Genomic DNA, 24,709 nt, shown 5'->3' on the forward strand with positions numbered 1-24,709 from the left:
TTAATAATTATTGAATAAACTCAAAATGCCACACTTAATTCGTTATTTGAATATGTTCCAGATTACATCATGCCAAACAAGAATAATCCTTTATTAGTATATGGTTAATACTCTAAATAGAGTAGACATATATATTAAGCACAGAGCAACCAATCACGCGTAATTTATAGAGAGCTTATGCAACAATTAGATAATGACACGCATTCTACCATTATCAGCATTCATGTTAATGAATTATGAGCTTAATTATACATAATCTGGGGGTTTATTTCGCTAGTTTTTGACATTTAATGTACAATTATATAACTTACTGTTAGGGTTAACAGAATAAAATGGTGCATAATATGTGAATCTAGCTATTTTTACATAATTATGAAAATACTTTATTAATTTTTTTTCCAAAGTAACCATATTCAATAACCTACCTAATTAATAATAACTGTTTATCACTGTAAATACATCTGATCTTAATAATAATAAATCACATGTAGGACGTTTTCTTAAGATTGTAAGCTATATTAACAGTTTAAATTTATTAATAAACTAGATTCGATTTTTTGTTTAATAAGTTTATTTTTAAATGATTTTGATTATCATGCCGTATAAATAATTCAAACATATTTCTGTATAAAAGAGCTAGTAAGCTCTCTTACATAGAAAATCTACCCGATCCTAATAATTATGCAGGGCCCTCGCTAAGCATTCGCCACCTCGCCAAATGCGATAAAATCGCAAATTTGTCGAATATAATTGCGTTTCAGCGAAAGTATTGGCGAATTATTTTTTCCAGTGGAAAAAAATATTTATATTTAACTCGATCCTTAAAGTTACGTCAAAAAGAATTTTTCTAAACAAATCAGTATTTTTTATTCGATTACAGTAATTTTCGGTAGATGCGCCGCGTAACCAATTAGAATTGGGTCCAAATAATATAAGCCTGAAACAAACTACCGTAAAATAATTTTCAATGGGAAAACAATTTTACTTTTTAATCTAAAAATTTTAATTTAAATTTTTTAAGACTTGTATTTAGCAAAGACTTTCGAAAATTGGCGAATACTTTTGATATTTGACTAATTTACAGGTTAGTAATTTGACATCCATAGCGCTGGCTTTGATTATGCTACAGGAAATCAACATAAGACGTTTTTGGACGTATTAATTTCTTAGATTTATCAGTAAACAAATTTTTTTGTTTAATAAGTTTATGTTTAAAGGGTTTTGATTAAGGTGCCCATATAAATAATTTAAACATTTATCTGCATAAAAGAACGAGCAACGTGTAAAGTTTTCATGTGCCATTGATTTTAATAAGTGCCACTAACTTTTAAAAAATTCTAATTTATTTCACTATCACTAAAAAATATACTTTACAAGATGCGCAATGCTCCAGCAATTACGCATGTATTGAACTATTAAAGTGCAGTGTGTTTCATTTGCAATATGATTTTAAAGCAGATTTTTGAAAGATGTTTTTTAAGTTATAGTGAAATTATAAAAATGAATGACAACTTTAACCATTCTTTTACTATCACTGACAAGAAGGGGGCACGTCTTGAAAAATTCCCTTTGGAATGAAACTTGGGTATTCCCTCTCAAAATATTAAAGCACTGTAGCACATAAGCTCTTCCAATTCCCAGAAAAATGAATTTGAAAATTTAAGCTCATTAACTATACTAGTTAGGTTTTCACCATGTTAACGACACAGTGGTCAAGTGGTAAAATACTAACCTGACAACGATGTGCTCTGAGTTTAATTCTTGCCGTGATTAACTATATTTCTTTTCTCTTACTTTCTTATTTGCGAACAATTTAAACATAATTTTATCGTATTTTTTAAATATTAACCCTTTCTGAAACAGCAAATTTCGATTGAAAAGTTTAGTCAAGCAAGTGTAACCTTTGACAGTACCATCTCGTTGAAGTGAGATTCTTTAGCTCTTAATTGGATACTTGCACTTCAAGAAGAAGAAGAAGACATTCCATACCCACACACGTGACCTAAGATGTCAGCGCCAGCTAATCTTTATCAGCAAAATGGCGCATTAAAGTTGAGCTAAGTTTATCTACATAAGTTAGAATGTTAATTAACGATAAGTTAATTGAATACAGGGACTTAAGACGTTAGTTATTTATTTACAAACAAGTAAAAAAAATTATTAAGTAGTTTAAAGAATTCTGCAAATTTAATAAAATAAAATCAAGAAATAAATTCCTGCCAAGACTTTACATCAAAATACAATTAGTTTAACATGATAGTCCTTACCAGTTTTAACGTTGTTTTTCGATGCTCTGTCACCAAGGAAAATAAAAAGCCATAGTTTAAGTACCTTACACTTAAAGCAATGCTATGATTTTAAACTATACATATAATCTTGCCATGATGAATTATCTGTGCTTTAGAACAGACAAATAATTTAAATATTTTAAAAGTTATAAAACTTTTTTAAAAATCGCCAATTTTGAGACATTTCTCCACCTAGAGGAAAATTATCAAAATCACTGCCTTACTCCTCAGTTTTTGCAAATTTTTATGAGCCGAATTAATGCAGCATTGAAGTAAGTTTTTAAATATTAAAAAATTAGACCACAAACGCTCTTCATTTTCACAAAACTGCAGCTTTTCCCCATATTGACGTTTTGTTTCATTTTCAAAATAAGCGCAGACAGCGCTGGCATTAGATATAGCCTAAATTTGACCTAACAGTTATGAATAGAGCCCGGATTTTGATGACCTGAAAAATCTCAATTAATGCCCTTAAAAAGTGCAAAAAAATGCCCTGATAAACTGCAAAAAAATGCCCTTAAAAGTGCAAAAAATGCCCTTAAAATGCGAAAATAGCGCTAAAAATGCCTTATGACATGACTTAAATAGTAAAAATATTGAACTAAAACAATGTTTTACTCTTTAAAATTATTATGAGTCGTTTCAAAAATATAAAGCAATGCAATACTTGTTCTACGTTCATTAAAGTTTGAAAAATATGTTTTATATCCTAAAATAGCAAAAAAAAAAGGAAAATATATTGACTCCAAAACATTTTCATTTTGTATAGAAACTTAAATGAATATAACAACTTCCATCTCATAATATTACTAAATATCAGAATTACAGTGGATTATTAAATTTTTTTTTAATATTTTGAAATGTAAACGAGCGTCTCTTGTCTGAAAGCAAATTTTTATACCAGGAGAAGCTTCTTTCAACGTCTACTGATGTTATTGGTGCGTACTTGAAAAGGACGGTCACACTTACTGACAATTCTTCTTCAATTTGAAAAGATGCTGCTTCACCTTTTAATATCTTAGAGATTTTCTTCATTGTTTGGAAGCCAGTGTAATAATAAAAAATTATAAAAAATAATAAAAATTAGAAAAAAAATTTTAAAAAAATTAAAAAATGCTTTAAAATGCAAAATACGCCCCAAAATTTGAAGAAAATGCCCTATAAATCTCAAAAAATGCTCTAAAGGACAAAAAATGTCCAAAAATGCAAAAAAATGCAAATGTCATCAAAATCCGGGCCTTAGTTATGAATAACAGATGAAAACTCACAACTGTCATAAATATAGCATATTATTCGTAAAAAAGCTTCATTTGATATTACGACGGATCCTTCAAAAAACAGCCTTTATAAAATAATATAGTATGCTTGGATCATTTAAAATCTTTTAGAAGGTAGAAAAATCTTTTTCGAATGCTAATGAAGTATATTGTTCAGGTGTTACTGAAGTACATAAGAACAATCATGTTATATTAATCGTACAAGAGGCTAAATAATTTTTTTTTTACTAATATTATCATTCAGATAATTATATACCTGCCGAATTATCGTTCTTAACTCCGGATGAAAAAAGGTAAATAATCAATAAATTGGTATTGATCAACGCTACATAAACAGAAAGACATATACCTGCAAAATTAATGAAATTAAAATAAATCTACTTAGAAATATTGTTATTATTTGCAGTCCTTTCCGGTGACTTATTAAATTGTGTTATTAGATTATGCAAAACACGTTTTTAAAAGAATGTTCCATAAAAATAAAGATCAAATGTATTCAGTATCATTCGGCATGATGCTGTTGCCAACTTATGACAGTGAAAACTTTTAATCAAGCAACTTGTTCCGCCAAGGGTTAATGCCATTTCCTTGTAAGAGCTTTATTAAACTGTCTTCCTTAGGTATTAAAAGTTCTTTTTTCCAATTATTTTATCGCTAGTTTAAGTTTAGAATAATCATAAACGATTCATAGTACTTAAAAACATGAATATAGAGAAAAATGAAGTTTTCAATTGATTGAATAAAATTTTAGATATCAGTTTCAAATTCTTTTTTTACAGTGAGAAGAACAATAACACCACAATTACAATGTCACATATGAGTTGTTAAAGATATTAAAATCCTCAATTAGTTTAAAATGATCAATTTTTTTTTAAAATTATGTATTAAGGATGTTTTTAAGTAAGTAAAGAATGTTTTTAAGTAAGTAAAGGATGTTTTTAAGTAAGTTAATGATGTTTTCTAGTAATAGTGAAGTTACAAAAATGAGTAAGAACTTTAAGTGCTCTTTTACTATTAATGAAAAGAAAGGCGCATGTCTTTAAAAATTTATGGGATATCTGCAGTGAGGTAGCGTGGGTATTTCGATCCTGATTGGTTGTTGAAACGTGGCATTTATTTATGTTAGCAGCTGTTCTTTTCATTCTATTTCGAGTAAGTCAAGCTCGGAAAGCATCGATTCTTTTAAGTAACACATTCTATATTCTTTCACAAAAATTCTTTCACTATACTTTTTTTACTTAAGACATAGACAGGCACGACGCCATGTAGAACATAAACAAACTAATTATGCATCGAAGTTTCCGGGTACACAAAACAAAAATTCATCACTGTTACAATAAAATACCTAACAAATAACAAATTTAAGTTAAGTAAAAGTAGTAGATGAGGAAGAATTATATTTCAACAAATTCGATGTGAGATACAGCACTATATTTAATTAACTTCACGATAATTAACCCAATTATGTGGAGAAACTTAGCTAAACTTTAAGACGCCATTTTGATTATAAACGATCAGCTGACGTCATAGGTTAAATGTGTGGATATCGGTGATCTTTGGATGAAATAGTAAATGATCAGAAAAATAAAAACATTTCTCAGTTTTAAAATCTCGTTTACCCTTAAGTGTTCTCGTTTTTTGTTTAAAAATATCTTCCTCTTCTCATCAATCAAAATAAATACGGAATGATTATTAAAAACTTTAGCAAATAGAGCATTCGCTGTCCGTGAGAATTTCAAGGATTATTCTTTAAAGATTTTTTTTTAAAACCGTGCGTAAGCTCTAAAAATGTTCAAGGAAAAGTTATAACAAATATAAACAAAAAAATTTCTAAGAAAGAAAAAAAGTTATGTTTTGAAAAAACTGACACCAAAAATGAATTGTAAAATCTTCAGAAGGCGCTTTCGTAGTTCTAAATGAAATTATGATAAATAAATTTATCCATAAGATTGTGAAACTAACGGGAGGTATTTTCTGAACTCCACTTTTGGTAAGTGTTTATTTTGAATTTTTATCATAATTATAAAAAAATAAATAATTATTTCCAAAAAGAATAATTAGCCAATACCATCTGCAGGCAAAATGTAAAATTAAAGGATAGTACTTTTTCAAGTTAAAAGGATAGCTAGATTAATAAAAAAAAACTATTATAATTGTTATGCCAAAAATTCTAATTATTCTAACAAATTCATACAAATGTATGTGTCTTTCGATTCCATTTTATCCGCAGGGCCCACAGTGGTCTGTCAAAAAAGTGATTAGCTAATAAATATTTTTTTACTTTAACAACCACTTAAGTTTTTCATCCTGAAGAAGTTATATTTCTAACTATTATGGAATTATTACTGAACTATTACTTAATTATAAATGAGATTTCGCAAATTTACGTTAGCTTCGCAAATTACGTTTCCCCGAAGTTTCGTTTTTACCGTATAAAATTACTCTCTTTAAAATAATGTATAAATTACGCTAAAATTTAAAATTTTTCTTCTTATTATTAAATAAAATAATAAAAAAATATTAAATGTTATTTTTGTGTGGAATTTAAATAAACGAATTTATATAACTGTCCGTAAAATATTTTCAATTCTCTTAAAAAGTCTCGAGATTCGACGAAATCCGCTGAAAATAAGATTAACCTAGAGGTTTAAGCACTTGACCGCTCCCCTGACCGAACTATTACAGTAGAATCATGTTTCCCAGATAGCGGTTCCACTATATATTTTAAGGGTCAGAAATCAGAATTCGCCAGGAAAATATTGGTATGTTTATTCAGAGAAAGTACGTCTAAGTGTCTTGTTTCGTAACTTAAAATATCGTCTTCACCAACTAATTAATATATTTGAGGTCACAATTTCGAACCATTAAGATTGAGTCCTAGTACGAGAAAATCCGATCACTAAATCAAAAGTTACTCAAGGTGATACTCTTTTTTATGCGCACTGTACATCGAAATTAAACGACAGTGGTATAAATATATTTTAATTATTCCTTGAGAAATCCGACTGTTTTTATCATTTAAAGAAAAATGTGAAATACAACAAATAATTTCGGCGTCCAGAATATTAAAAGAAAAAGAAAATGGCAAATCCCAACTGACCTCTAATTTTGATCTAAATGCGTGACGTAAAACATACGATAGTTTTTCAAATTTTGAAAATGAAATAAGTGGGGATTTTAGCACATCCTTTTTTATTTAACCCTTCAGCATAAGAAATATAGATGGCAGTAATTACTAAAATGTATTTATCTCAACATTTTGAGTCAGTTGGTATTCCATTGCCTCTATTAGCATGCATAAATACTTTGTGCAAAAAGGTTAAACATGTTAATTCCACAAAATCACGAACTTTCAACGTTGATAAAGTAGAGAGATGGGGGCATAAATCAATGAAATAGGGTGCAAATGACATCTTACTTGATGTGAATAAGAGGTACACTAGAAAATCTTGTTCTTCTTAAATTAATGGCGGGAAAAGGTGAAGAAGGTCTCGAACTGCCTCCTTGTTCGGAACTATCATTGCCCTTGCCTGGTGTAGATGCAGCTGCTAAAATAAGAAAAAGAAAAGAAGATGAGTAAAACAGAAACTGCGTAGTTAGAGAATACGAAATAAAAATACCTTCAAATAAAAATATTTATAAATTACGAATCTATAATGTAGCAATATTATTGCTGAAATAAATAAAAATTCCTTTAGAAAAATGTCTGTAACTATGTCGTAGTCTATGCTCTTTAAAATAACTATAATAAAAAGTCAATCTGAATTTAGAGCATCAAATGTTCTTATTATTGATTTTATTTGACATTTAACGCTATTTATTGAATTAATAACACCTACCTAGTTTACCAGTATATTTAAAGCGAAAAATAAATAACAATTTAAGGTAAACTTAATTTGTTTGATTTTGTGTGTGTGTTCCCACAAAAACCTCCCAACACGATTAATAGGTTTCATACATATGTTTAAGTTGTTTGTTAGGGGTGATGGACAAAATCATTCCAAATTAAATTTATAAAATTCATAATAAAATGTTAAATTAAAAAATTAATTACTACTCTAACTATTCAAATAAATTGTTTCGATAAATCGGAAAATGTTAACAGGTTTGGTTATAAAAAATAATATACGAGTTTATTACAATTAAATCGTATTTTTTAAATATTCAGCCTTTCTAAAACAACAAATTTCGATTGAAAAGTTTAGTCAGACAAGACATTAGCAAGTTTAACCTTAGACATTATATTGTTTTTTCTTGTCTTGATATTAGAGCTGGGCACCTGGGCCGCAAAGCGGCGCCTATCCAATATATCTAAAAATTTAGAAAAGAATTTAAAGTAATAACATTTTGAATTTAGCAGTCGTTGCGGTAGTTAATAAAGGTAGACAATATATGAAGTGAGACTCCTTATTTCGTAATTGTTTAAAGAATAGTGGTTGCTAAGAAACCGTGAGCGTTTAGTTTAAAACAACTAGTTTTATATTTCTAGTATTTTGTAGCATTTGTGTTGGGATATTTCCGTTTTGTGATTTGCTATGCCAACTGCAATCGCCAAGGAGCCAAATGGATTTTAAACTTGATAATTCTTTTGAAAAAAATTTGCAGAAAATCCAACCCCTGAAATACAATATATAAATAAAAAAAAATGAAAACTAAACCGAAACGAAAATAAAATAGGTTTGCTGAAAATGGAGTAAAAAGTTTGCCTTATCTCAAAACAGTTCATGAATATGTATGACTTCAGCGGAAGTTTAATTTACATAAAGAGAAGAAGAAACAAAACATATCTGATTCGTATCTCAAGTTGTCTGGAATCATAAATATAGTATCGCCAGATGTCCCACGAAACTCGCAATAAAAAGAGTAAAAAAAGAATAAACTATAATTTAGTTTGCTACCGGAAACTGGAAAATATGAGACATGTAGGTACAAACGATTTGCAATCTACTGTTTTTAACTATTAATATTATATATTCAGTTCACGAACGACGTAGGATTCCACTTTTTGCGGGGGACGAAATTAAAATGCACATTTATAATAGTTATCTAAATTTCGCATGTATGAAAAAAAAACATTCTTAGATCAGCAAAACATCCACTGAGTGATTAATTATTTTTATCCCCTTGTTTTTATCTTTGGTGAATTTAAATCAATGATGATTCATGAAAATTTTCTTTCTTTGTCTAAAATATTGAGGGAGGTTTTTATTTTAATTTATAACCGGTGTTGAAAAACAGAAACAATTTTGAATTCACGACTATTAATATTCAACTCGTAGCCTGGTAATTTGGAACCCAATCCAGAAGACAATGGAACCGAGGAGAGGGGAGAGAGTTCTAATTATTGGGGTGGGACATACACCCACCGTGTTCCTTGTAAGCAACACCCATGATACAAGCTATTAAATTTTTCGCCAAATGCAATCTAACTTGTGAAATGCTAAAATGAGTTACAATTTTAATTATCATTCCAGAAGTTATTTTTCGCTATAGGAAATCCGAAGGATTTTTGAAATTTAAAGTTTAATGAACTATGACTGTTTCGTTTAATTTAATAACAAATGCTTTAATTTAATAAGTTAGTTTAATTTAATAAGAAATGCAATACTACTTTTTTAAAATAGCATTTTTTATGGGTAGGTTCAAATTAAATTCACAGTAAGTAGAATGTATGATAGCATATTTTATTTGCGGAACTTTAATTACTATACACGATTTCTTTGAAAATTATAAACACACATTTCTTACGGAATTCCATAATGTTGCTCATGCTATGAAAATAAATCATATTGCTTTAAGAATTTATAATTAAAAAATTGAAAATATATAGCAGTTGTAAATACACAAGTGGGCGACCTTTGTGCTAAAATACAAACTAAGGCAAACAATGTTAAAGAGCACAAAAATATTTATAAAATACAGACAGCTGTTTCGGATGCTCAAAGGGCAACCTTCATTAATGCTTCATCAGTGCAACAACCTGTTGCACTGATGAAGGTTGCCCTTTGCGCATCCGAAACAGCTGTCTGTATTTTATAAATATTTTTGTGCTCTTTAACGTTGTTTGCCTTAGTTTATATAGCAGTTGTGTTATGAGAAATAGTGGGGTTTTTTTTAAAAATTTATTATTAGGTTTTAATAACTAACTGAAAATGTGCAAGGAATACCTAGCCAAAAACCACCTACCTACACATTTAAAAAATGCTGTTGTCTGAAAGGCATTAATTTAAATTAAGATTAACATAAAGATGGTAATTGTTCCGCTTTTTGTGATAAATATATTAATGGTGGCAAATTTTGTGTTTTAATATTTAATTCTTGGTTCAATGTGATTTGTTTTCCCACAACCGCGTATTATAATGGAAAACAACTTTTTCCCCTCTTGCGTGAGATTATTGAACGCATCTTGGATATAATTTTGCGTCTCTGATTTCAAATCTGCAATCGATATCTCTCTAAAATCTAGTTTTTATGCGATTTAATAATAAACCAGGATCTTTTTAAAGTCACCGGATTAAATACTATGTGTCCTCGCTTCTCTGCTACGTAGGGAGTTGTAGGAAAATGGCGAAAATGCATTTATGCGATATGTTAAGGACAAGTTTTTTTTGTCTTAATTGCTATTTTCAAAGGAGCAGACAAGTGTATATAAATTTATACGATTTAAACTTGTACTTTCAGGCAAAAAATAAACTATAAATTTTATTTTTTAAAAAATCAGTAGTTTTGGAAACAACATCTGAAATCCCTATACTCGAATTAGGTAAGATCAAGTTTTTGCATAATGTAACAAAAAATTTGTTCCTCAGTTTATTAAAAGATTAACGCAAATCCCACATACTTCTAGCAGGGCTTGTCCTTAAAAAATTAAAATGTTGTAATAGTATTTTAATAAAAAAGTTAAAAATATTTTTTTTTACCTTCCTATTTAATGTGAAAAATTAAAAAAGAGTTTGTTAGTCGATATGTTTATGTGTAAAAATTACGCGTAGTGGTGCACACGAATTTATTAAAATACATTTTTTTCTGGCTTCTTAAGGACATTACAAACTTTGTTCTAGTTACTTCGTAATGAGACTTCTAATTATTTTCGGAATTAATCAAAATTCTTCAAAATTTCGAGCATAATTTTCGACCACTTACATCTTTATGTATACATTTATATATATGTATAAAATTTTTAAAGAGGAGAAGAAAAATTGTTAATACACAAAATATTTTAAAAATAAATATTCAAAAATTTAAAAAAAATTAAACAATAAAAAGCTGCAAAACAAAATAAGGAGAAGATAAAATATAATAGTGAGAGTAACTGTATTGGTATATTTTGATTTGATTATATTAATTTAATCTAAGAAAGCACTTTGCGTGTATACTAGTGTGAGCTGACTACGAGAATATATCTTTCCTTGTTTTGTTTTCCGGTTTTTTCATTCTTTTTTAAATTTTTAAATATTTTCAAAAATTATTTTACTTAATATTAATTTTTCTTCTTCTCTTTAAATATGCATACATACATTTATAACTATTTCTTGGTCGAGAAAATGACTGTTATATTTGTCTTGGTAATAATGGACATATTATTTTTACCGAAAACAAGTTAGAAAGAAAATGTTTTTGCCATCAGTTTTTTTCTTTTTCCTGGCTTACAAACGGTCTTGTAGACAAACTAAATGATTTTTGATTTTTGTTTAAATCTATTTTTACGTTTAAACGTAGAATCTTGTACGTGTTGAAATATTTTAATTCCCTAACAACCAATTCGTATGCTTATAACGAAAAAAAATTGCAGAGGCCGCAAACTTTACAATTTACTAGCATTGTTTTTTTTTTTTCTTTTGCTTTTTTAAGAAAAATACTAATAACAATTTCAGATTAAAAAATTTGAATAAAATTATTTTAACAACAACGACATAAATAATAAAACGAAAATTTGAAAAAAAAAATGAATTTGCTTTTGTTGCAGACAAAGATAAAGAAATTGGTAGTTATTTAACTGGTTCTTTTTTTTTAACTCTTCTTTTTTTTCCTACCAATATAAAAAATCGTTTGAAAAAGACGTAAAAGATAGTAGCTACGTAATTTTGTTAAGACTTCAACATATTCAAGAAAAAAATAACACTTACAGGTCGGCATTCTTCGGTTATAACATCTCAGATATAATCACAAATATAACATCAAAACGAGAAAATATAGGTTCTAAGTGAAACTTGGTTTGTTCGTAAACCATAAAGAGAATGAGGAAAACAGTTGTGTAAAATATGAAAGAGAGAGAGACCGAAACTGAACTTCCCTCTAAAGAGAAGTAATTGTAGGGTTAAAAAGCTAGAATGAAGTACAGTAGATGAATCACTTCCTGGTCTAGTGTCAGTTTTAAATGAATGAACTTTCTCGGCTAATATTCCAGAGAGAGAAACCCCTTCAATAAATTTCATAGCGCTGATCATGTGTGAAAAACAGGCAAAAAATAGATTCTTTTTAGAGTAAACCTGAAAATAACCACTCGCCATTTGCCACGTGGCGAGTCAACAAAACAAAATGGCGACTTAATAGAACATTTTTTCCATGTTTTTTTTTATAAAAAACAAACATTTTATGATAAAAGTACACCAATGCAAAAACTCGAGAAAACAGAATTTTCCTTAAAATGTCCGATGTCTCTATCTAAAATTTTGATTCTTTAGAATCCATCAATTTGTGATGGTAAGATCAATTTGTGATGTTAAGATGGTAGAATCCATCAATTTGTGATGGTAAGATCAATTTGTGATGGTAAGATGGTAGAATTCATCAATTTGTGATGGTAAGGTGACTTCCTCAACAATTCACATATAACATATATCTAAATAGTAATTTTATATATTAAATGTGTTTTGCCTCCCCAAATATGTATTTTTTCAAATAAAATTCTTTAATCCTTTCTAAAGCCGTGGTAAGTATACTTACTACCAATTTTTACAGTCCATGTTGATTTTTCTACCATTTTTAATTTAGGTTTCCATTTGTTAATAACTTCAGCTTTCTTGAAGTGCGTTTGAATAAAATTGGCAACCATTTTTTAGTATAAGAAAATGTATAAAAAATAATAAAATGCATAATTCTTTCTGAAGTTTGTAGCATTTATAAAATTTATTTTATGAATAAAGAAAAATAAAAGTCAATAAGTTCCTAATAGGTCGTGGTAAATATACTTACCACCAAAAAAAAATGGCATTAAAATTTAAATTAATTTTTTATAAGCTAAATAAGTTTTTCTTTTTTTGATTTCAATTACTATTCTTATATGAATTTCAATTCCAAAAACTCTTTAATTTACCTTTACTAGAAATAAATGGCCCACTAAAGGGTTGAAGTCTGCTTGTTAAACTAAATTTTGTCACATATTTATAACATTTTTATTGTTGAATTGATTTTTTATAGCCCCCGCTAAGGATTTCTATTAGAAAGTAAATTAGCCTATATCAAAAACATTCGCCAATTTTCGAAAGTCTGCGCCAAATGCAAATCTCAATAATTTCTTATAAGTAGTTTTTTTTCCCTGTGGAAAACTATTTTAAGGTAGTTTGTTTCAGGCTTATATTATTTAGACCTAATTCTAATTGGTTGTTTTGCGGTGCATCTACCAAAAACTACTGTAATCGAGTAAAAGATATCTACTGATTAGTTTCGAAAAATTCATTTTGACAAAATTTTGAGGATCGAATTAAATATATATTTTTCTTCCCAGGGAAAAAATCCTTCGTCAATGCTTTCGCTAAAACACAATTTTATTCGCCAAATTTACGATTTTATTGCATTTGGCGAGATGGCGATTGCTTAGCGCCTCCCAAGATATGTAACATCAAATTCTTGGTTAACAAAGCATAAAAAAGTGTTCAAAGTAAAACTAGCCACAAACAAGAATGGAAGAAGGCCGGGATAGCCTGTTTGGTAGGTCACTGGGCCCATGTCCAAGAGTTCGTGGGTTCGATCCCCGCCGGCCGAAGACTCCACGAGTAGTAAATGGTGTATGGTGCACGTTTAATTTGTCGAGTCACAAAGCCCTCCATGTTCCCATAACAAATCAATACCTCTGGGGGTACTGATCCAGGAGTTTCCTTGTCTTCTAAATTGGGTTCAAAAGTATAAGGCTACGGAGCTGAACATTAGAAGTCGTAACCCCATAAAATTGGGTCGGCTGTTCAACGACGGTTATAAAATAAAATAAAACAAATATGGAAGATGTTTAAAAATAACGAAAATTCATATCATTAAATTCAGTTTATCAAGTCAATCATGGCTACATTAACACCACTATCAATGTTATATTAAAATCGAAAATCTAATTTTTAATAACAGACTGAAATAAATAAGCAAACAAAAGTCACTAGTTTTAATCACTTTTGATAAAAAAAAAAAAAGGTGATGGATTGTTTTCATTGGTAACCATTTTTAAAATTTTTTTTCACTCGTAATGACGTACACTTCCTGCACATCAGGGTCAAAAACAAAATCGAACATTAGATGACCTGTAACAGGATTGATTTTATTTTCATACAAATTTTAACTTAATTGGTATTAATTTTTTAAAAACGGATAGAACTTTCAGCTGTACTTTATTTCCAATAAATTACTAAACGCTCTTTTAAAACGCTATTTTAAACGCTATTTTAACGCTATTTTAAAACACGCTTGGAGTAGCATTTGGTTGTTTAAATTGAATAGATATTATTTTATTAGGCCATGTACCTTTGACGTGTTGAATTAATGTCACAGTATAATAAATAAAAATAAAATAAATAGACAAAACTAAACATTGTGAATTAAACACAATGAACTAAAGATGAATTTTCCTTTTTTGTGCTTTTTTTCACGTTTACTTTTGTGGCATTTTTAGTGCTTTATTCACGTTGTTCAGCTTTATACATATGTGACACAAAATATCCTCTATGTTGATTTGGATGAAATAAATGATAAACCAGTTTTTATCTTTTTGAGGAAAAAGAACTATAAAATTTATCCAAACTATGAAAATTTTAACGTGATTAAAAAATTCGTTAACAGGTCAAATATTCAAACTAATGGTCATAAATTCAAACTAAGGTCATAATGTTTATACCTCAAAGTACCTAACTAAAATTGCTATTATAAAATACACTTAAGTAGCAGTTAAATTTTTAAATTGGAACAGATATTTTACTATGCCGGCTACTTCTTAAGTTTTGAATTAATTTTCCAGATATTAAATAAGATTGAAATAAATAAATAAAGCTAAACAATATGAATAAAAACCAATGACACAAAAATGAAATTTCCATTTTGTGCTTTTTCACATTTATTTTTGTGGTATTTTTAGTACTTTATTCATGTTGTTTAGCTTTATTCATTCTTGGCACAAATTATACTCTATCTTCATTTGGATGAAATAAATGATCAACAAGTTTTTATCTTTCTTAGGAAAAAAAAATTATAAAAATTTGTCAGAACTATGAAAATTTTAATCTGACTAAAAAATTCATGATCAGGTCATAAACTCAAACTAAACTATTGCATGTTTTTATCTCAAAGTATTTAACTCAAACTGCTATTATAAAATACACTTAAATTGCAGTTAAATACTTAAATTGGACAGATATTTTACTATGCCAGCTACTTCTTAGGTTTTGAATTAATTTTCCAGACATTAAACTAGATTGAAATAAATAAATAAAGCAAAACAATGTGAATAAGACACAAAAATGGAATTTCCATTTTGTGCTTTTTCAAATTTGTTTTTGTAGTATTTTTAGTACTTTATTCATGTTGTTCAGCTTTATTCATTCCTGGCACAAATTGTACTCTTGTCTTCATTTGGATAGAAATAAATGATCAACCAGTTTTCATCTTTTAGAGAAAAGAAAATATAAAAATTTTTAATAACCTTGAAATTTTTAATCAAACTAAAAAATTCGTGATCAGGTCATAAACTGAAATACCAGAAGTTTACTTTTGAAGATAACTATTTAATATACGAGCAGTTGAAATAATTAAAATTCGTCCGGCAAGGAATAATAATTGCTTATTTAAACAACATTAGACTGAAATTACAAGTTATAATCAAGCAAAAAAAGGGACATTAAAAGACTGCGCGAAGTATTTAAAATACGTTTTAGCATCGTAATCGCATAGTCAATTAACTTCTACTTCAACTACTATACGTGCAGCGAATGATCGTTAAGAATGATACACCCTTTATACACTCAAAGATGGAAGTGCGTTGGAACAGGTAATTATGGATTATGCAGGGAATTTAATGATCCTCTAGAAATGATTTCAAGTGCCAAGTAATGGCAAACCTCGAAAAGGTGTGAGTAGGCTTTTTCCGTATTCCTTTCCCAGAAATAAACTTGATTTAATCGCTACTTTCTGCTTCCTGATTCAAACGCAAACAACAAATAAAGTTTAAATGAATAGATAATGACAATTTTAAGTCTTTTTGGCCGCAGGTAATGTTTTCAAAAAATAAAAATAATCTTTCAATAAATATTTCTCTAAATAAAGCTGTTTTACGTGTTTTGTTAGATTAACTTATTTTTTTCAAGCGTCCTTTTAATTCTCCGACGCCGGTGGGTCCTTTTATATATTTTTCTCTGGCGCCCTAACTACTACCAAAATTATATTTTGGTACTTTTTTGATTATAAAAAAAAGTCTAATAGTTACTAAAAAATCTGCTAAATTATCGGAATTAAAATTGTAATAAAATATAAAATTTTAAAAAAATAGTTCAATTATTTTTAATTCATATTTAAAAATTCATCCATAATGGATTTTGTAAATTAAAGAAATTTCAATGATGAATAGCGATTTCTTTCAGACCCAAATAAGTGCAAATTTAAAATAGTATTATCGTTTGGAAGTGTGCCGTGTTTGGAAGATTTTTCATTTACAGAGTTGCCTACTTTAAACGCTTCTCGTAAAAAAATTTATTCTAATGGTAGCTAAATTCATGTTTTAATGTATTATTTTTAATTTATTTAAACTTATTTTCCACACCAATACATATAAATGATTTAAAAGTCCATATGCAACGCCACGTTTTTCCAGCTCTCTCGCGGTGAAACCCTTAAAATGTTGGCAAAATTATAAAAATTTCTGAAAGCTTTGGTTTTTAAATGTCTACTATACTATTAAATATTTTGCTAAAAGTTTAGTAGTTGCCTTTGGTAGTTTCATACTGTATTTCATAAAAATAAATTATTAAAATGTTCAATATATTATTTTTCACTTATTTTGACCTAAAATAATACAAAACAATAAAAAAATATTTAATAATTTTTTTACAAGAAAAAAAAGCAATAGCGCAAATGTTTCATTATTAGGATAAATTTTGCTTAAACAAGATATTATAATTATAACCGTCATTGATCAGCCGACCCAATTTTTGGGTTAACGACTACAAATGTTCAACTCCGTAGCCTTGTAATTTTGAACCCAATCCAGAAGACAAGGGAACTCCCGGATCGAGTATTGGGAGAAATTTGCCTTCGTGGAGGACTTTTTGATGGAGCTAACCAGCATTTGCGTTACATAGAGAGGAAGACCACGTGAACCTCCCAATGTTAGCCTAACCCATGATCCGTCTACCACTGAGGATATTTCACGTCAGCACTGTGGTCGGATAAAGCCGGATAAAGTATTAAAGCAGGAAGAATTTTTTTGCTAAGAAATCAATTACTCTTTCTCTTTTCCGAGAATAAAAATTTACTTTAAATACTTGTATATTTTTCGCGCTTGAATCTTCACAAATATAATATTACCTAATCATTTTATCAAATGTTTTTCGCATTAGTTCGTTATTATTTTTTTCATTTGTTTTTAAATTGCTTAATACATCATACACAAACTGCAACCAGCATAATTAAAAATATTAAATTATTCGTAAATTAAGAATTCCAATTCTCTGCGAAAATGAATTAAATAACTCGATCGCAATGAGTAAATAATTTTAAAACGGTAATAGAAAACTTAAAATACCTGTTTTACACAATTGTGATATTAGTCTGTTTTAAAAAGCTTTATAAAAGTTAGTTTTCTAAGCTAATTGGAGACACTAGAGGCAGTTTAATTCTTTTGTATAAGAAGATCATCCTAATTCCCTAATAATTGTAAGAAAGTTCATGCGCTAGAATTAAAGCTAAGATAATCAGTTTTTGGAACACAAACAATACCTATAAGCTCTTGCTAATTATTATGCTTCAAAATATTTAAAAGGCAACAATTGTTTACCTTTAAGATCATTAATAAAGAAAACGAGCTTAGCTTAACCATTTTAATGATTAATAGTTTGCTATGGCTTCCTTTCCAAATAATCATTTTGAATTAGTATGCATAAATACATTATAGAACAATGCACTATAATAATAAACGTTTTTATCAAATTAATAATTCGTGCATGTTTAAAGAACTTGCTTTTAACCTGCACAATGTTTTATTGTGTATTATAATATAATCTATTACATCTTTGAATAAAAAAAAAATACAAATATTCTTACCTTAAATTAATCTCCATTAAAAACTACTTCAATAAATTTCTTGCAGTCTCATTTTAAGCGTCAGTACATATTTCCAAACAAAATAAACTTCTCTAATATTAATATGTTAATTTTCTATATAAATAATCTGTAAACTCAAGATTTCATATTTTATAAAAATTACTATACTCTGTAGTACAAAATAAAATAAAAGAGACTGATGCATACACTACGGTATAGAGATCTTACAAGTATTGTGAAATGCAGTTAACATCAACTATGCCATGCCTAAAACTTCAATGTGAAAGTTTTACAACCAATTTTACGGCGAAATTAAAATTGATTTAAAACAAGGTACTCAATTTATATCTCTTGGAACAAATTTTTATATTCTCATTGAAGGACTAAAATGAATAATAAACAATTCAGATAATGAGTTTGGAGTTTTATTACTCATGGACGTTACTATAAAGAAATCTAGTTTAATGGGTCATTTTTTACACTATCGCATTTCGTATCTAAGGGCAACAAATTTTAAATGAAAGTTATTTTCTTTCAACATGAGGCTATAAAATAAATTGAATTAGTAAAAAAAATCTCTAAATTAATAAATTATTGAATACAGGTTTATTTTTACAGAATATCAAAGCAATGGCATCAAGGTTAGGTTGGTTAATGTATATTTCCACCCCAAAAGTGATACAATAAAAGTTTATCTAAACTGTTCATATGCTGGAATATAAAAACCAACATTATTATAGCATTAATGCTCGCTCCTAACTATTTACATAATGTAAAAAAAAAAAAGCATTTACGAAAATAATGATTGAGTTTATTTTGAATTATTCGGAACTATTTTGTTTTTTAAAAATAAATGCTAAAAATCAAACACGTGAATTACACCTTTTACGTTTTTGTTCTTCATAAAGTGACGCTTGACTCTAAAAAGTTAACCTTTCTATGAAAGATTTTTCAAATGGTAGCAAACTTTAAGCTTTAATATTTGATGCTTTAGGGATCCACCGAGCTGCAAGTGCATGTACGATTTTCAACTCTCTTTTTTGTTCTTCATAAAGTGACGCTTGACACTAAAAAGTTAACCTTTCTATGAAAGATTTTTCAAATGGTAGCAAACTTTAAGCTTTAATAGTTGATTCTTTAGGGAGCCACCGAGCTGCGAAAGCGAAGCAAGATTTTCAACTCTCCGATTTGCACTTAAAATAAATAATAGTGCCATGGATTTAGGTAGGTATATTGTTATTTAAGTTGCGCTAGATCTATGGGAATGGGCTATTGGTGACGCTATGGTGAGCTACAATGGGTTATTGGTGACAGTCTATAGGTGACGGCTATTGGTGACGGTCTGGGAAGCATCCCTGGGGATGATCCGATAACTGGACAACCTGCAAGTAAAGACGAGCTCATTACGGTCGAACAATTTAATGAGGGCCGATACCGAGCACCCTCGGTCCTTACGCAGGCTGGTCAAGGTGGTCACCCATCCGCTTACTGACCACAGCCATTGATGCATGACTTCGGTGCTCGGAATCGTGTCTTTACGATCAATCCACTGAGTGTCGCCATGGATTTAGAGCAATGTTCTCTGGAATGCAGCTGTTTCTGCATGAAACTGTGAAGTGAGTTCATGATGGCGAAAGTAACGTGAAAACTGTCGTTGTTTCTTATTTCACTTGATACAGTTCTTGGCTAGACCAGGTCCAGATGACCTTTAACCCACAGAAAGTCATGAACCAGCACAGGATTTTCAAAGAGATCTCACTTCCCAAGCTCTAAACAGGAGAGCAAATGGTCTGGAGTCGATTGGTGCGTATGAAAGTGTACGAATATCCACGTATGACGTGTACGAGAAATGAACGTGTATGAAAGTGTACGAGTTTCACGTGCCATGAAAGTGTACATCCACGTATGAAAGTGTACGAGTATATCTACTGATGAATCTAGTAATGGTGGTGTGTAATTTTCTTTTACCCTTTAGTTCTAGGGCAGCCCCAGGATGTTTCTGATGGTACCAGTCATGAGCAGGTGGAATCCTCCAGGTCCTGTTGTTTCCGGGTCTGACTTTCAAGAATATTTCCTTATAGGTAAGAAGACCACTAATTTCTAGTGGTTCAGCAGAGCCCTGATTGGCCAATCGTGAAAGCTAAAACAAGTAAATTTGTATAGGTGGATAAACTGATCGCCGCAGAGAGCTAGTTCTGTATATCATATCCATTAAAGCATGCTGATCAAATAAATCTGATAATTCACATTGACTATGTTTTCTAAACACAAGATTTAAACAGCTCCACGATAATTTCTTTAACACCCCCCAAAAAAAGACAAAAGTAATGTTTGAAATTCACTGTGTTTTTCAGTTCTTCTCAGGCGCATCCACAGTTAAAACAATAACGACAAACAGAACATTCTGTAAAGTATCGAAATTTCCATTTTAAACAGTCAAAAGAGGAAGACATTCACAGAATACGAACAACTTAATGATTAATGCCCGGGGTCGTTTTAAAACACCCCATCTGTATTTTAGACATAGAACGGAAATTATTGATTTGGACTTTTATTAACTTTACTGTTTGCGTAACAACAAGTTCGCTCAAACGTTAGTTCGGTATCTTCAGGGCATCAATGAATTTCAAATATCTATCAACATTCTCTTTTTCTTTTATTTTATTCTCAATTTCCTTTTAAAGTTTTTAAAAAAATGCTATTCCTATTACGTTTCTGGTTCATTGCTTAAAATAAATCGATGAATTTTCAAAATAATCATTCTTAGAAAGAGACAGTTTTATTTGTTTTTATTTAGGAGAATATTTCCAGACAGTTTTCAATTATTTAAGTTATTTTAGGAAAAAAATAAAGTTTTACTTACGAATTGTTTCGTGAAATAAAAATGCATAGAGTGAATAAGAGAGTAATTGTTGGCGCTGAGAAACAAAATTTAATAAATATGGTTATAATACTGTGAATCATCCAGTAGGATTAAATAGTCGAGTACAGTAAAAATAAAAATAAAAAAATTTCCAAAAAAACATATTAAATTTTTCCAGAAAAATCTAGATCAGTGGTTACCAAATGGCAGCCCGCGGGCCGCATCCGACCCGCGAAACCTTTTTTTGTGGCCCACGAACTAAAATATATTAGTTGTCATTTTTTGTAGACAATTTTCGTGAAAAATCTGTATGAGTTTAAAATACTTTTCCTTCGTTTAAAAAAAAAAACACTAATTTCTTCGTTTCTGTGAAATTTAACATACCAACGGTGCAAAAAAATTTATTTCTCAGGTTTTGCATCCTAGAAAATATTTATTTAAAATACAAAAATAATCGTGTATGTTGCTTAAAAATCTACTTCGAATTTTAATTTCTAATTCAATACATTTGTTTTGTACAACTTGATTAAAAGTCGGACAGAAATATTTAATGTTCCTTCAAACATAAAAGAGTCTTATATAAAATTTTGATAAAGTTGTGGCCCGTCATTTAATTGGTGTTTTTGATTGCGGCCCCCGGCCTCATGTAAGTTGGAAACCCCTGTTCTAGATGGTCACTAACTGTTCTTCAGAAGAAAATAATTAATTTCATCCCTGTAAAAGTCAACAATAGTTCCCGAACCTTCAAGCGAAATCTGAAAGGCTGCGACTATTGAAAATTGAGATCAAAATTTTAGCTAAGTACGGCAAGTTAATTACACTATGGAACGTTGTCAAAAACTGCATTGCTCAACCAACAAGCCTCTTAACAATTAGAAACTATGTCTCGACTTATAGTAGCCGAAGCCTGGTGTAAACGAGAGTAAACTTGAGAACATCAGTTCAAATTTTGGGACTTAAAAGGCGTTTTCCCTTATTTCCCAAAAGCAATAGTAGTTCGCATTAACTATAGACAGCAATATACAATTTTATTCTTTATGTTAATTACACTTTTTCCATAAGTTTTATGAAGTTTTTTGTTTTATATTAATTAAAATAATTTATAAAAAAGTGAAGTTTATTTATTTCATGCATTTACTCTTGTTCGCTTTCTGTAAATTACTACTAACTAGCTACACATACCTACAAAAGCTATATACGTGTATGCCGTAGGCTTATTGGAAAATTACAGACTGTCATTGTCATTTATTATAGACTTATTGCAATTAGCCTTGAAAACGCATTGCAAGATGACAGCACTCGATCAAATTTTGTAAATTTTCATTTAAAATTACGCCCTTTCTAATAATGTAAAAATTTTAAAGTACCCAAGTTCTTCCGAATATAATTAAATAAAATAATAAATAATCACTAAAATTATTTTTTGCATAGTCGGTCTTTTAATAAACGATTATTTTAATTGTGGGCATAAACTTCCAATTTCAAAATTTCACGAAAAAAGTGAACTATATAAAAAATTAAATCAAAATTAAAAGGTTCCAAATTTCGATAGTTCTCTCAACTAAATTGTAAGGACCGTATTTTCCAGATTGATGTTACCCCCTTCCGTACTTTAATTGTTAAATATCCAAATCCATTTAACAGAAAATATGCTTATTTAGAAAAAGCAAATTTTGCAACATAGTTGACAGTAATACTTGAGATCAACCCTTTAAAAAGTTACGATGAAACTTTTTTTTGTTCACAACATTTCACTACAATATATTTTTATAAACCAAATATACACAGGGTTTCCTCGGTCCGTGAAAAATTTTAGTAGTGGTAGTAAGAATAATGCTAGAAGATATTTCTTATTTTAATATACCACTTTATTTTTAAGTGGTTTAAAATATGAAATTTTTATGCATATAAACTTTTTTGGGAGAACAATTTTTTGTGGTGGCTACACAGAAATTAAATTATCGACATTTGTTTAATTTTCGTTACCAGTTCATGTTGTTGTTTCTCATGCTACTTGCCAAGCTAGCAAGCCTGCTTGGTGAAACGGAGCAAATTTAAGGCAGAGGGTGCGTTTCTTGTTTTTCAGTGGCGCCATCTATGGCCAAGAATTCGTCTTCAGTCACACACACGTTACACCCTTTTATAGGGCGGACACATTCATACATCCATTCATTCATCCACAGATCGTAATTTTTTACCTGGATCAGAGAACGATCGATCTCCAATCCAGTACTCCCAGAGGTATTGATTTGCTATGGAAACATGGAGGACTTTGCTGCTCGACAGATTTAATGTGCATCAGTCACCCTTTACTGCACGGGGAGTCTTCGGCCAGCGGGGTTCGAACCCACGAACATGGGCCCAGCGCCCTACTATCCATGTTACCACTTTTTAAAATTTATAAGGCCCGTGAGAACCCTGTTTGCAGTTGTGCAATAATAAATCTACTTTTTACGAATCAAAATTGATGCTCGTAAATAAATAAAGACGAGATTATTTGCAAAATTATTTACAAAAATAATTTGTAAATGTAAAAATATTTAGCTCATTGAAAAAAAGCGCAATGTTTAAGACTGTAAAACATTAATGATGAAACAAAGCAAATATTTTTAATCATTCCTATTTTATTTCATCTTTTCCTGTTCTCCAAATAAAAACAAATCAACCAGTCATAATGTACGCCTTATGCTGTGAATATATATATGTAAATATTATATTCATGATGATATGATAGTGTATCAGTATGATAGTGCAAAATGCTTACTATAACGTCTTCTTACTTATATAATGTTTCCAATAAAATAACTAGAAAATCTAAAAGTAACTCTTAAACTGCGGCAAGTATTTTTTTTTTCTCCGCTTCTTTTCGCTTGAAATCTATTTACAGTATACAGGAAATGATAATCTCAATCCATGTGTCACTTTCTCTTTAAAGAAAAAAAAACTTTCATAACATAACAAGTTAGGAACACAAACAAGATTTGTTTTTCTTTTCTCATCTTTTGCAGTTATATTATAATAAATTTTTCTTTCTTTGCAAGAACGCGGAACAAATTATGAAGCACCAATGGTCTAAATTGATTCTTTTTATTATATTTCGAAAACTAAAAGCAGTAAATTAAAACTGCTTTACAAAGTTTTTTCCTTTTTAATAATTTTGAAATCACTTTATTCGCTGTCCAAATCGTTTTAGTTGAAGTTTTTTTTTCGTCGCAAAATAACACGATTTTCTTTCCAACTATTTTTTTTTTTTCCTAGTTTAATTGTAACAGGATTTGAAGTGTTCTAGATAGAAAAAAAAATTAAACTTTAAACCTTCTTACGCTTAAAAATTGCTTTCTTGCCTACTGAATAAACTTTTAGTTAAAATATAGAAATTTTAATTAAAAAAGGAGTCGAATTTTTTTATTAAATATAGAAATTTAAATTAAAAAATGGAGTTGAATTTTATTTAATATAGAAATTGACCTTAAAAAGGAGTTGAATTTTATTTAAATGTATAAATTTGAATTAAAAGAGGAGTTGAATTTTACTTAAATATAAAATTTAAAAAATATGAGTTGAGTTTTATTTAAATATAAAAATAATAAAAAATTCGAGTTACTTACATTTTTATGGCGCAGATTTTTTCAAAGTTTTTAATTTATTGTGCATTTGACGGTATGAAATTGAAAATATATTTTAGAAGAGCTAATTAAAGAGAATAAAACTTTAATTAAGAACAGAGATAAAGAAAAACACTAGCATTTGAAAATGGAAGCTTCACATTC

At 29.2% G+C, this 24,709-nt stretch overlaps 1 protein-coding gene across 2 annotated transcripts in view; it reads right to left on the reverse strand.

Annotated features, from left to right (window-relative positions):
* The window catches only part of LOC107436825 (uncharacterized), a 222,406-nt gene that overhangs the window by 159,267 nt on the left and 38,430 nt on the right, over positions 1-24,709 (reverse strand). The window contains exons 1-2 of one of the 2 annotated variants that reach the window (XM_043039221.3): positions 11,692-11,824; positions 6,984-7,113 (exon numbers count right to left, since the gene is read on the reverse strand). In XM_043039221.3, coding sequence (XP_042895155.2) covers positions 6,984-7,113; positions 11,692-11,701 — 140 coding nt within the window. In that variant the 5' untranslated portion in view covers positions 11,702-11,824. Of the gene's footprint in view, positions 1-6,983; positions 7,114-11,691; positions 11,825-24,709 lie in introns of those variants that run through there. The other variant, XM_043039220.3, reaches the window with a different exon arrangement.

The sequence above is a fragment of the Parasteatoda tepidariorum genome, chromosome 3 (assembly GCF_982258835.1).
Source record: "Parasteatoda tepidariorum strain Cologne lab strain chromosome 3, Ptep-v5.0, whole genome shotgun sequence".
Lineage (NCBI taxonomy): Eukaryota > Metazoa > Arthropoda > Arachnida > Araneae > Theridiidae > Parasteatoda > Parasteatoda tepidariorum.